Below are 12,865 nucleotides of genomic sequence, written 5' to 3' on the forward strand. Positions count from 1 at the left end.
TGAGCAATATCTGCTGTGACATTTCCGAGCATTCGCCCTTTGCTGGCTCACTAACAACAAAAGTTTCCTCCAACTCAGGCTGAGCACCACTGTAACATGTGTGCGTAGTACAGACGCAGCTGTGCTCAGAGATGTAGACAAGCCATAGGAGATGTGGTCAGGGGGACTGAAGGCAGAGGATTTGAAATTAGGATTTAGTAAGGTGCGCCTTTCTGCTCCTCTGGGCTTGTCCCTGTGAAAGGTGGCTCAGTGGCAAACCCTCTTACTTTAGCCCCACAGCATCCTGGCCCACAGGTTCACGGCGCTTGTGGTTGCTGGAGTCTCGGCGAAGGGTGAAACCTTCAGGCAGCCAGAGGAAGCCATGCTTGCGCTTTCGTTTGGCCATGATCACCCCCAGCAGGATGATGAACAGGATAATGACAATAGCAACCGCAAGTAGATAAAGAAGAGGGGTGCTTTTTGGAGCCTCAAATTCACCTGGAAGTTCAGAGATAGGGAAGTTCAGCTGTAGAGACGCTAACCTCTTAGTATCAGCAAGGGTGAGCCCCAGGGAGGGCCTTTCCCAGCCTTTTTCCCTTCAAAACCAATGCTACTTACTGATGACAGACACCAGAGGGTAGGACAAGGTTCCTTGGATGGCATGAGAAGCCAGGAGAGCAGCTGCCCCATCTGTGTTCTTGAAGCACTGGTCTGAGTCTTGGACACACTGTCGATTGTCTATTTCCAGAAACACCTTTGAGCTTTGGGGTGACAAAAAAGGAGAGGAAAAGGGGGAATGGCGGGAAGAAAAGAAGGGTCAGGTCTGGAAGGCTCAGTTAGAAAAGCTCACGTGCCGCCCCCCCCCATCCCATTGGCATCAATCTTTCTGCCCCCAGGAGAGAGAAGGCAGGAACTAGGCTCTTTCAGATGCTGAACATGGATTCCCACTCAGGAGAGCTCACATCCTGTAGTCTGGCTGACATAAGCCTTCTGATGGGGTGACACCTAACAAATAGCTGGGGGATAGCTGGTGTGCAGAGCTCGCCTCTTACAGGTCTAGTGATCTCACCCTCCCCCAGCCTCGCCTGTGCAGTGCTTCACTAAAAACATGCCTCTACATGTCTGGGCCCACACGCTCCTAAGTGTCAGTACTCATAGCAAGCAGAGGGCTAAATATTACAGAATATCAACCGATAGTGGGACATGAATGACAGAACAACTGGATCACCGCTCTTGGTGAGCACGTATACAAAGGGTCTTGAGGGTGAGGCAGTTATGAATTCAAATGACACATTATGAATAAAGGTTCTGAGGCAACTCTTGGAAAAAGATTTCGAATCCCAGAATGTAAGAGTCCTTTCCAACACCCACCTTTTACTTGCTCTAGCTTATCCTTCAGGACTCCCCAATCAAGGCAGATCTCTATCCTTACATATAAATGGCAAAATGGATGTTTGTCTTTAATGGAGGAGGATTCTATTTAAACATTCCGTTTTGGTGGGCTGAGTATTTGTGCTATGGGTCAAGGTGCTCAGCTTTATGCATCATTTGGAAGCAATGGTCCTTCAGGCATTTCTAAGTTCAGAGACTCAAACCTACCCTACCATCTCCTGCTCCTGCTCATCAGGAAGAGACCTGCGTGACATCCTCTGCTTCTTTGAGGCAGCTGGCTTGTCCCCGTAGTAGGGGTACACCATGAGGGCACCCTGAGGGTCTCGTTTAATGCGTAAGTTGGTGTGGAGCAGGGTACCCAGTGCCCTCAAGAAGCTTCGAGAATCCTGAAGCAGCTGTTCAGGGGGCAGGAGCACCACAATGACCAGGGTGCCCTCTGCCAGGTTCTCTGGTTGGTCCGCAGCACAGTCCAGCCCATCCCAGCCACACTCCTCGGTGTTGCATCCCTGGTCACAGCGGTTGTCTTTGAAGTGGTCTGCACAGTATTTGTCATACCTAGTTAGGGGAGAGAAGGGACAGGGAAAGGAGCTCAAAATACATTGGGACTCCACTTAGCTTTCCATTTGAAATGACTGTTAGACTTTCCTACCCATCTTTCTGGCTCATTTTCGGGGACCCCAATACCCAGAGAAACTTTCCATGAATCATGTATCCCAACACTGTGAGCTCCACGGCTCTGTCACTCAACATTACTTTGTACCTCCTGAATGAGGAATAATATAATAAACATCATCCTGATATGTTCAGTGGGTCCCACTCAGCCAATAATACTATGGGCAGAACTTTGGCTAAGAATGTGTATCTGAAGCCAAAATCAACTTGGCTCAGACTTCCTTCTCCTTCATGAACTTAGTAAGGCAGCGAAGGGTTCTAGAAGTCAAAGGTGTCCGAGCTTGCTCCACACCCTGAACTATCTCAGTGCTATGCAGAGGAGTGTATTCTTTCTCACTCAGGAGTGAGACAATTACAGGTGGTAAGAGGCAGGGAGATGTTCATACAGGACGAGATCTACGTCATCTACCCTCCTCCAAATGTCAAGAAAAATCTGGTGTGGTGGTGCATGCCTGTAATCCTAGCACTTGGGAAGGTAGAAATAGGAGGATTAGGAGTTCAAGACTCAGGAATTTAAAGCTAGCCTGCGCTGCATGAGACCCTGCTTCAACACACACACACACACACACACACACACACACACACACACACACACACACACACACACACACACACACACACACGTACATGTGTACAACCGCCACCGCAACATCAGGGTAAGGGATCAGAACTCCACAGTAAAAGAGGCATTAACTAGCCCTCTACACTCCTTTCTTCGCCCACCCCAACACCTTGCTATTTGTACCACTTGGTAGAACTTGCCATCTGCTCAACAGAGTAGGTGACTCAAACAGCTATGTATATTCTGGCAAATTCTTTAACCTTCTAGGGAAGAGCATTAACAATGCCTCACAAAGCTGTTGCGAAGCACTTGGAGTTAAGTACAATGATGAATAGAAAAGGTACCATATAGACCATATCTGCAACACTGATGACCAGGAGGCCTAAGAGGCCTTAGCTCATGCTCCCTAATCAGACAGGGAAAACTAGTCTTAAGGAAAGGAATGAGCAAAGAGAGTGGTACAGACCTGTCCATCCATCCTGCAGCAGGCTAGGCTGGAGGCTGCCTGAAAGTGGCAATGCCACTGCCAAGGTTATTTCCCCCAGGAGGTCGCAAGAGCAGCAGGTGAGAAGGCAGAGAGAGGCAGAGAGAGGGGATGGTTATGCAGTGAGCAGTCCCGGCCCTCTGTCAGCAAGAAAAAACAGGGCAGCGTGCGATGGGACAGGGCTGGCACCATCTGAAAAGCAGAGGCGGCTGGAGCCGCAGCACTGGAGTGGTTAGAGCAAGGACAGGAGACTGAGTGTGTTAGTGACAGCCCCCCTCGGCTGCTGAAGGTCCGGAGCTCTTACTTGCAGGTCTTGCTATTCCTCTGGCATTCAAAGTTGTCAAACAGGCACTCTGCAGTGTTGCACAGCTCATCACACTGATTGTTGATGTAATCCCAGCAGGGAAGTGAGGAAGTGCAGTTGGCCCAGGGGTTCTTCATAGTGAGGGAACAGTCACCTCCGTCCCACTGGCAGGCGTGACTGTTGCAGGCCTCATCACAGATGCCATCCCGAGCCTTGTCAGCACAGTACTGACTCAGACAGGTAGCAGGAGGGGTACTGGTGGGGACTGTGAACAGCTCACAATGGCTGCCCCAGAATGGTGGAGAGCAGCGGCAAGAATAATAAGGAGGCTGACGCTGAGGATGGCAGGTTCCACCGTGCTGGCAGGGGCTACTGGCACAACCTGACTCACAGTCCTTAGGATTAGGGCAGAAGCAGCGGGGTCCCGAGGCAGTGTGTACACACTGCTCCCCTCTCCGACACTTCACTTGTCCACAGCTGCTTTGGCATCTTGCCCCGGAGAACCCCTGTAAGAGGTAGTAAGGAAATGAGAATGGCAGATGGGTTTCAGAGCTCACCTCCCTCTCCCCTACACTCCTAGGGAGATGAAGACTGGACACACGATTAAGATGTTCTAGAAATAACCTTCAAATCAGCCAACAGGTAAGGGCTGAAGGCCCCATGGGACAAATGTGGCATGCTCTCACTTTAAGGTCATTGTGAGACAGGTGTCCTCTAGGTATCGCCCCCTACACAGCTTTTTGTGTAGGGGAACTTCTAGCCTTTGGTAGCAGCAAAGGTGTCCGCACAGTGGAGGGTTAAAATCAAACTTCCTCATAGTTTGAGAAGGCACTTACTCTCCAATGGTCGCTGCTAAAGAATAGAAACAGAACAGCATTTCTCCCAGCACGTGCAGCAGCGCAAGACTGGGTAGCCAGCGGCGCTGGCTCCATTTCAAGGGGACATCACACCACTTGTGACTTCCCCTTAAGGCTCTGAAGGCTGATAGACACACCTGGGAAGCTTAGTTTCAGCGAGTGCTGGAACAACTGAACACTGGGAAGACCCAGACCATCTTCATGGCACTAACACCCTAATACCCTCTCGGGGGCTTTAATGGGAACTCCATCTCAGCTCCATAGAGCATATGGAAGAGGGCACATCCCTTACACCAGCAGCAGGCCACTTACTGGGGGACAATGACAAATGAAGCCATCGGGCATGTTGCTAGCCACAGCACAAGTCCCTCCGTTCAGGCAAGGCTTCTGGGGACACACATCCAGGAAAGTTTCACAGTGACGGCCTTAGGACAGAAAATAAGCAGCAGTTTTAAAAGGTGGAAATAACAACTCAGAGACACAAAACAGTACTCTACTGGAATGGGGGCCAGCCTCTCACACAGCAGGAGGAGGGGTAGGCCAGCTCTCAGCTGACCGGACTTCTAGAGGACACTCAGAGGACACTCAACACAAAGGACCCATCACTGCTCACCAGTCCCTCGACTGTCTTGCCAAGGCAGCAAGCACACAAGGATTACCCATTCCAGATAGATACCAAAGGGACAGACAGAAAAGTGACATGGATTCCAATAAAAACAAAAACTAAAACCTCCTCAGACAAAGGGAAGTTACCCTCAGGTTTAGCATTTAAATTGAGGGATATTGCCAAGGGCATTTTGCTCATGCCCACTTCACAGAAGCAACGACATCAGCCAATGCACACATCTAACCAGAGAGGGGCTTTACAGAGAAGTTTCCTCTCTTCTTGGTTACTTTGCCTTTGTGTGTGCTCAATGCTGCACAGTCACTGCAGTGTGAGTGTGCCCAATGCTACACAGTCACTGCAGTGTGAGTGTGCTCAATGCTACACAGTCACTGCAGTGTGAGTGTGCTCAACGCTCCTTCACAGTAGGCTTAAAATGGTAAAGATGGCAGATTTTATGCCTTGTTTACTTTATCTCAATTGAAAAATGTTAATTTACCCAACCACCCCAACATATTATTTTTCATATTCTTGCCATAGCATGATACAATCCATACACCACAGAGGAGTCTCAGAAAAAGCAAAGATAAAGATAAGCCTGGTCACAATGCCCATAGCGACAGACTTAATACACAGTGGGGCTGGGGCCTTGACCTAAGTTGGTCTTGCTTGCTGTAGGAGGCATACAGGGAATGGTGTCCTCACCCAAGCCTCCTGAACATCAGACTAGTGGGGGCTGAGAGGTTCTCACCGGTGAAGGCGCTGCGGCAGACACACAGGTAGTCATTGGTGAGCTGAATGCAGTCCAGGCTGCCCTCCGAGCTGCAGGGATTGGACAGGCACTCGTTGATGTCCCCCTCACACCGCTCCCCAGCAAAGCCAGGCAAACAGCGACAACTGTAGCCTCCAATCCGGTCCACACACTGGCCACCATTAAGGCAGTGGGGGCCCCCAGCACAGTCATCAATGTTTTCTTCACAAAGCAGGCCTGTGGCAGAGAAGAAAGGTAGATACAGAATTATGAAAACCTCTTGAGCCCACCTTTAGCAATAATGGCCCTTGTGGGGCTTTAAATATTAACTAGATAGTGTTCCAAAGTCCATGGTGGGACCTCTGAAGTTGGGCAAACAATACTCTTAGTCCATGCCAGCCAGCCACCTTTTCCTGGTGAGCAACACGAGGAGAGGATGCACACCGAGGCTCCGAGTGTTCTCCATTGGATCCAGAGCAGCAAGAAAGAATGTCCCATCTCAGGAACATGACAACTAAAGCTCAGGAGGCACCCTGTGAGGTTTTCATCATTTGTCAATGCCAATGAAAATGTGAAAACAGTTCAAAACAGGGAGTACTCTAGTTAACACATAGGTGACACTGGAATTAGATTTTGAGCAATATTGTATGCTTTATAAACATTGATTTTTCTCTTTAAAAGATGATAAGTGCACTGATGGTTAAGAATGTGAAGATTACTCTAGCTAGACAGTGCATTGAAAATATATATAAGCCATCTAGTTAAGGTAGTCATAAACATTTTTAGAAAGAACAAAATCAGTGACTATTTCACAAAATAATTTGAAAAGGTTAAAAATGAAAGTACTTCCATATCCTGGCCACTAGCATTTTAATATACTTTAAAAGAAGCTAGATATAAAAAGGGAAAGAAATGTAAGCTATGTCTCATTGTCACTAGCAATTTCAAAGGGCAAAATGACCGTGTTAATAAGATGTGCTACCTTGCAAGTTGTGTGAAGGACACAGAGAGGAGACTAGAATAAAAGGAAAACATACATGATGTGATCATGGGACTGTTCATGATAAAGATGTATTTACTCTATTAATTCAGAAATGTAATGTGAATTCAAAAAGATACCAGCAATATTTTTAAATGACAGACAGATTCTAAAGTTATATTGAAAAATAAATCATAGCCAGGAAAGCATGAAGAAGATTCCTTCACAATTCAAACAAAGTTTCTCATGAATTAATAAACAGGATAACAACACCTAAATACACACAGGAACTTAGAATTTGATAAAAAGTTCCATCTCAGCTGGGAGTTGGTGGAGTATGCCTTTAATCCCAGTACTCAGGAGGCAGGGGCAGGCAGATCTCTGCAAGTTAGAGGCCAGCCTGGTCTACAGAGATTTCCAAGACAGCCAGAGCTATAGAGAAACCTTTGCTCGAAAAACAAACAAACAAAAGTTCCATCTCAAATCATTGTAGAAAACATCAACCATTCCACACTCACATGGGAAAGGTACATCAGGATTCCAGTACAGAATGAAAAGACAGAAAATAATAATATTGGAACATGGAGGATAATACCTACTACTACTCAAATGCAAACAGCCATAAAAAAGATGGATAAAGTCAATGTGATCAGAAATAATCTGTATTAAAAAAAAAATCACCACAAAGGCATCTGAAAGATTAAAATGTAAGTATATTGGGAAAATATCTGTATCATTTACCAAAGAGAAATTTCTACAAAATATTAAGAACCAACAATATAATGTAACAGGGAAAGAGGGGAGGGGCAAATCTCAGGGAGAAAACAAACTTTTGAATAAGATAGATCTTCGACTGCATAAAGAGGAAGGTGGCATGCTAAAGAGCCGAAAACCGGCACTGCCACTTAAATGACAACTCTGTGACAGCCCAAGAAGCAACTCTTTCTGAAAATGTATTCTGCAGAGTGCACTTCTATGTATGCAAAAATCCCAGTGTCCATCACCAGAAGACCAGTTAAACACAATATATAATGTCATAATGGGGAATTCTGAGGCTATGAAAAACTGCTAAAGAAGTTCCCTACTGGGATGTGAAAATATTCCAATTAAGTAAATCAGTCAAGAGAAAAACAATGTCTCTAATACATCTTCAGAGCTAAAAGTGGAGGACATAAAAACTATCTTTGCATTTGGCTCCTATACACTTACAGCAATTTTGAAGGATAGTCTTTTAAAATCTCTAGAAAGGGGCTCTAGAGAGGGGTTAAAAGCACACTGGCTGCTCTTTCTGAGTTCAGTTTCCAGCAACCACATCGTGGCTCACAACTATCTGTAATAAGACCTGATGCCCTCTTTTGATTTGCAGGCATACATGCAGACAGAATACTGTATACATAAAAAAAATAAATCTTAAAAAAAAAAAGTTAAAACCTCTAGAGAGACACACAAGAATCTAAAAGTGCTGACTGCTTGAATATGGAAGAGGAAGAACACAGTGGTGGGGGAGAGGAACATGGTGGGAGTGTCTTTTACTGCATGTTTTTCTATGCATGTGTGGACATATTTATCCATGTCTACATGCATACATTACCTTCTCTATTGACAGATTAAACTGGACACCAGAAAGTGGAAGCAAACAAAGCCAGTATGTGTTCCCAGTCTCATAGGATATTTGATATCTGGTGCCATGAGTAAAATCAGCATAAAGTCTCCCTTCCCATGTGGATGGAACTATCAAAATATACAGATTATCAGTGAGAATGACCTCATTCTTAGTTTGCTGCAAAGAGTAGGGATGACAGAAGTGTTCCAGTTAGCCTGTGCACTGGGGAACTGGAGGTGTACACAGACCGACATCCTACCCTTGGGGTAACTGTGGTAACTCTCACTACAGTGTGACAGAACTCCAGAGTCTCCTGGAACAGTCACAGATGGCCAGATAGGTAAAGACAGAATAAACACACACTGCTCCAGGGACCCACACAAGTGCAAGGGTAAATCCAACAGGCAAGCGGATACACTGAAAGAGATCCACACGCTATAACAATGTTGGAAACCAATCTTGGAAACATGGCAAAGGAAAGCCAGGTATGAGAGACCATCAATAAGAATAACAGCCAAGTTCTCAGTGAAGACCACAGCAGTAAAAATCAGTGAGATGACACATTTGAGGAGCTGGGCCAGAAAAAGTCAGAATATACTGAATTATTATTCTAAGCTGCCATTAAGACGTATTTAGGAGCTAGGTATGGTGGTGCATGCTTTTAGACCCAGCACTATAGGAGGCAGAGGTAGAGGCAGGTGGATCTCTGTGAGTCTACAGAGCGAGTTCCAGGACAATCAGAGCTTCATAGAAAGACTGTCTCAAAAAACAAACAAAACAAAACAAAGAAGAGGAAGAAGGAAGGAAAGAGAGAATTGAAGGAAAGAAGGAAGGAAGGAAGGAAGGAAGGAAGGAAGGAAGGAAGGAAGGAAGGAAGGAGTACTTAGAAAGATAAAACTTTTATCGTCTCAGAAAATGTTCTGTCCTGGGACTGAATGTGTCTAACTAACAAAGTCTGTGGTACAGCATAAAACCTATGCCCTTTCCTATGTTCCTAGCCTCCATGGACCATGGAAGAATACTAGTGAGTGGTTCTGACACACACCTCTAAGGAAAATTATGTGTGTCACTTCCAGACTGAGTGAAAACCTCTGTACAGCTCTGTATATCACCCTGACCTTGCCTGCAGCAGCCTTGGAGGCTACAGTCCAAAAACAGAGAAAGGCAGCAACTCAACACCTACCAGAGTCTGAGTGCCAAACAGCAAACAAAAAAATCTTCCAACAAAACCACCATTGTGTTATCTGAGATTTGATATATATAATTAGCTACCACCAGAATTGTAGCTTGTCCGAACCAACGCCATTATTTAAAGGCATTAACTATCCATGCATGGCTGTGCATGTCTATAGTGAAGTCTGAGCTGGGGCGACCTGGGATTCTAGGGACAGAAGGAGAGAGGGAGGGGAAGCGGTAGGGAGACAGAAGAAGGGAGAGAGGGGGAGGGACAAGAAGGGGGGAGGGGAGGAGGGGCAGGAGAGGGAGAGATAGGAAGGAGAGGGCCTGGGGGAAAGGGATAGGGACAGAAGGAGAGGGAAGGAGAGGGAGGGGAGAGAGAGGGACTGGAGGGGAGAAGAGGAGAAAGTGAGAAGAGGACAGGGGAGAAGAATGGAAAAGAGACAAAGAGAGGAGGGAAGAAGTTAAAGGAAGAGAAGGGCAAAGTGGACAAGGGAATATGAACACAAACCTCCCAATGAAAACAGAGAACCAATTTGGTTCATATCTTATGTATCCAAACAAAAACGTGACAAAAATGCCTTCTCAAAAAATGGATGGATGGATGGATGGACAAAGAGTGAATATGAAGGGGTGAACCAGTAATGAGCTGGACCTGACTCAACTCTTTCAGCCATGGAATTTCTTATTTCTAGACTAGGGAATAACCCTCCTCATCATGTAACAAATTTTTATAACAGCTATAGGCAGACTCTTGCTTCCCTTCAGCCCCACTCTGCACTAACTATCTCTTAGTGGAGTATTCTATATTAATTTAGCCAGATTTGATCTCTCAGAAGAAGTTGTCAAAATGCAGTCACAAAAGTCTAAGCTAACACAGGGGCTCTCTAAAAGTCTGTTCTGTTTGAGGCTACCTGAACTTACAGCTGCTCTTGGTGGCTTTTCCCACTGTTTCATGTGTCTTCAAATAAGCAATGCTCTTTCCAGGAGACAGTCTGGAGGAAGAGGCTGTATCCAGAGCAGATGGACGGTGTACCGTTCATAGTCTAGGGGTACATGTCAAGGCCTTACTGCAAGTATAGGAACATAGCCTTCTGGCGGCCTCCCTGGGACAGCAGCCAAACACTTCCATCTCATTGATTCCCTCACCTTCCAGAGACAAGACTTGGCGAGTTTAAAAAAACTAAAATGCAGGCCCATGTGGATCTGCTTTTTAAAAAAGACTATGAGTTGTTTTCACTCGAAGCACTAAGAAACCCTGCTAGCCTAATTTTCTTGCAATGTTATGTCCATTCTAAATTCTGTTTCCTAGAACATAAGCCAAGAAACAACCAAACAGAACTGAAAACACAAAGCAAAGGCTGGCAGAAGGTGAGAGAGTGAGAGGGGATGAAGAGTTAAGGAGTTAAGTGGCTATGATTGCGTTAGCCTGTTTGTTTATTGTCTCAGTCTTTACATTGCTTCAATACTAAGAATGGATTTAAAATGGAGAGAATTGGCCTCGAGGGAAAGGGCATTGGTGTCTGCATACCCCGAGTGCCAGGTGGGCATGAGCACTTGAAATGGTTCACAAGGTCGATGCAGGTGCCCCCATTCTGGCACGGTTGGTTCTGACACTCGTCCACTTCATACTCGCAGTTGACACCCTGATATCCTGGAACACACTGCCAAGGGAAAAGGACACAGGGTCACCACTGGGAACAGCCCACAGGACCACTTGAGAGTATCCCGGTGTTACTGTGACTTTGCTTTCTGCCCCACTAAGCAATTGTTATCACTCTGTAATCACACTTTCTGATACATCCTTATGCAGGGTCACATTCAGTTACTACTCTTCCAGCCGCTTTAAAGGAAGGCAGGAACTGTATGTACTAAGGTTATTACCATGACACTCCCCAGAACAAACCTGTGCATACTGTGCAGCCCTCCACATGGGATGAGTAGCCCAAGATTCAAATAGCATGTGTGGGTAAAGATGCTGCACCCATTGCATGTTTGTGTGGCAGGGGCAGAAAAAGATGACACTGAGTGGCTGTAGATGATGGATGATGGCAGGGTTGGAAGAAACCCAGAATTGATAAGGAAAAACACAACTGTGGGAAGTTTCACTTAGGCACCACTATGCCAACTTCGTATGCAGAGGATGTCCCTCATAGCATAAGACTACCCAGAGAAGGGGGAGAAGAAGCAAACTTCTGAAGAGGGGGCACCACAGAGGGATCTTAGGACTCTAGGTGGTGACACTCAGTGGCCCAGCAGCACCAGTCTTCCGGTGAGTGAGCTCTCCAGGGCAGTGCTGGCTCTTTGAACTCCAGGGCTGATGTTATCTAGTCACACTGTGTATCATTTTACAGGTTATGCTAGGCAGGCAGCATAAAATAGCTAGAATTCTGCTCATTTGGGTTATGTTAAAAAAAAAATCAGATATGTAACAGTTTGAGTTCAGCCCTGACAGACCTTGGCTGGGCTTTTGAACTAACAGATCCTAGCCTGCTGTGAGGTAAACACAGAGGTAGCAGCAGAGATAACTTTTTGTTGTTGCTTGGTGGTCTAGTGGGTATCAAGTTCCCGTTCTGGTGTTTAATTAACATCTGACTCTGTATCCGTCCAGACATTGAGAACAGATACATACTTAAACATCATCACACATGGCAGCACAGAGCACAGCGCTGTGGCATGCTAGGTGAGGCCACATTGTTTTGTTTGACAGAATTATTATTTGACTGATGAACTGTCCTGCTCTTCAGGAAGTACCAGGCACAGCTGTATTAGGTGAGCCTGCAGGATGCCAACATAGAGAGCAAGCCTGTTAAAAAGGCCTCTATGCAAACATTTTACCAGAGCTATGTGAATTTCGGGGCTGAAAATAAAACAGCATCTGGTAAGCACTACAATAATGGTGGTTAAAAATTTATAATCCGTAAGACACAAATGGCTGAACTCAGAAAATAGTGTTTTTAACAAAGACATGATCTCTTGGGAGCACTCAGACCTCTGCTCATCTTCTCACCTCACATCTGTATCCTCCTATGAAGTCGGTACAGGTGGCACCATGCTGGCATGGATTGGACGCACACTCGTCAAGCTGCTCCTCGCAGTAGCTCCCCGTGTAGCCCAGTGGGCACTGGCAGTGATGGGTATTGCCAGCATTGATACAGACACCCGAGTGCTGGCACAAGTGTTCAACAGGTACTCCTGGACACCAGGTAATGAAAGAAGCATCAAAAAGAGTGTGACACACACCAGGTTCAAACCATCAAGCAATGAGCCCCAGCTAGTGATTGGCAGATTAGAGTTTCCTCATTCTTGACTAGTTGTTCCCAACCCTCAGCAATTGACTTGCATTAATAATAATAATAATAATAATAATAATAATAATAATAATAATAAAGTTCTCAAAATGGAATCTGTCTTAATTTCTCTTCAATCACCTTTTTTCTTTGGGATTCCTAACCCTTCCTCTAGCCTTTCTGCAGAGCCTTGTCCATTCAGTGCTGGCTCC

The 12,865-nt window shown here is 45.8% G+C and overlaps 1 protein-coding gene across 1 annotated transcript in view; it reads right to left on the reverse strand.

The window, feature by feature from the left end:
* Notch2 (notch receptor 2) overlaps positions 1-12,865 on the reverse strand; it is a 132,162-nt gene that overhangs the window by 11,964 nt on the left and 107,333 nt on the right. The window contains exons 21-28 of the mRNA XM_027393764.2: positions 12,374-12,558; positions 10,895-11,027; positions 5,606-5,842; positions 4,563-4,675; positions 3,394-3,899; positions 1,579-1,926; positions 598-740; positions 267-477 (exon numbers count right to left, since the gene is read on the reverse strand). Of these exons, the coding sequence (XP_027249565.2) occupies positions 267-477; positions 598-740; positions 1,579-1,926; positions 3,394-3,899; positions 4,563-4,675; positions 5,606-5,842; positions 10,895-11,027; positions 12,374-12,558 (1,876 nt within the window). The remainder of the gene's footprint in view (positions 1-266; positions 478-597; positions 741-1,578; positions 1,927-3,393; positions 3,900-4,562; positions 4,676-5,605; positions 5,843-10,894; positions 11,028-12,373; positions 12,559-12,865) is intronic.

This window comes from Cricetulus griseus (assembly GCF_003668045.3).
Source record: "Cricetulus griseus strain 17A/GY chromosome 1 unlocalized genomic scaffold, alternate assembly CriGri-PICRH-1.0 chr1_0, whole genome shotgun sequence".
NCBI classification, from domain to species: Eukaryota; Metazoa; Chordata; class Mammalia; order Rodentia; family Cricetidae; genus Cricetulus; species Cricetulus griseus.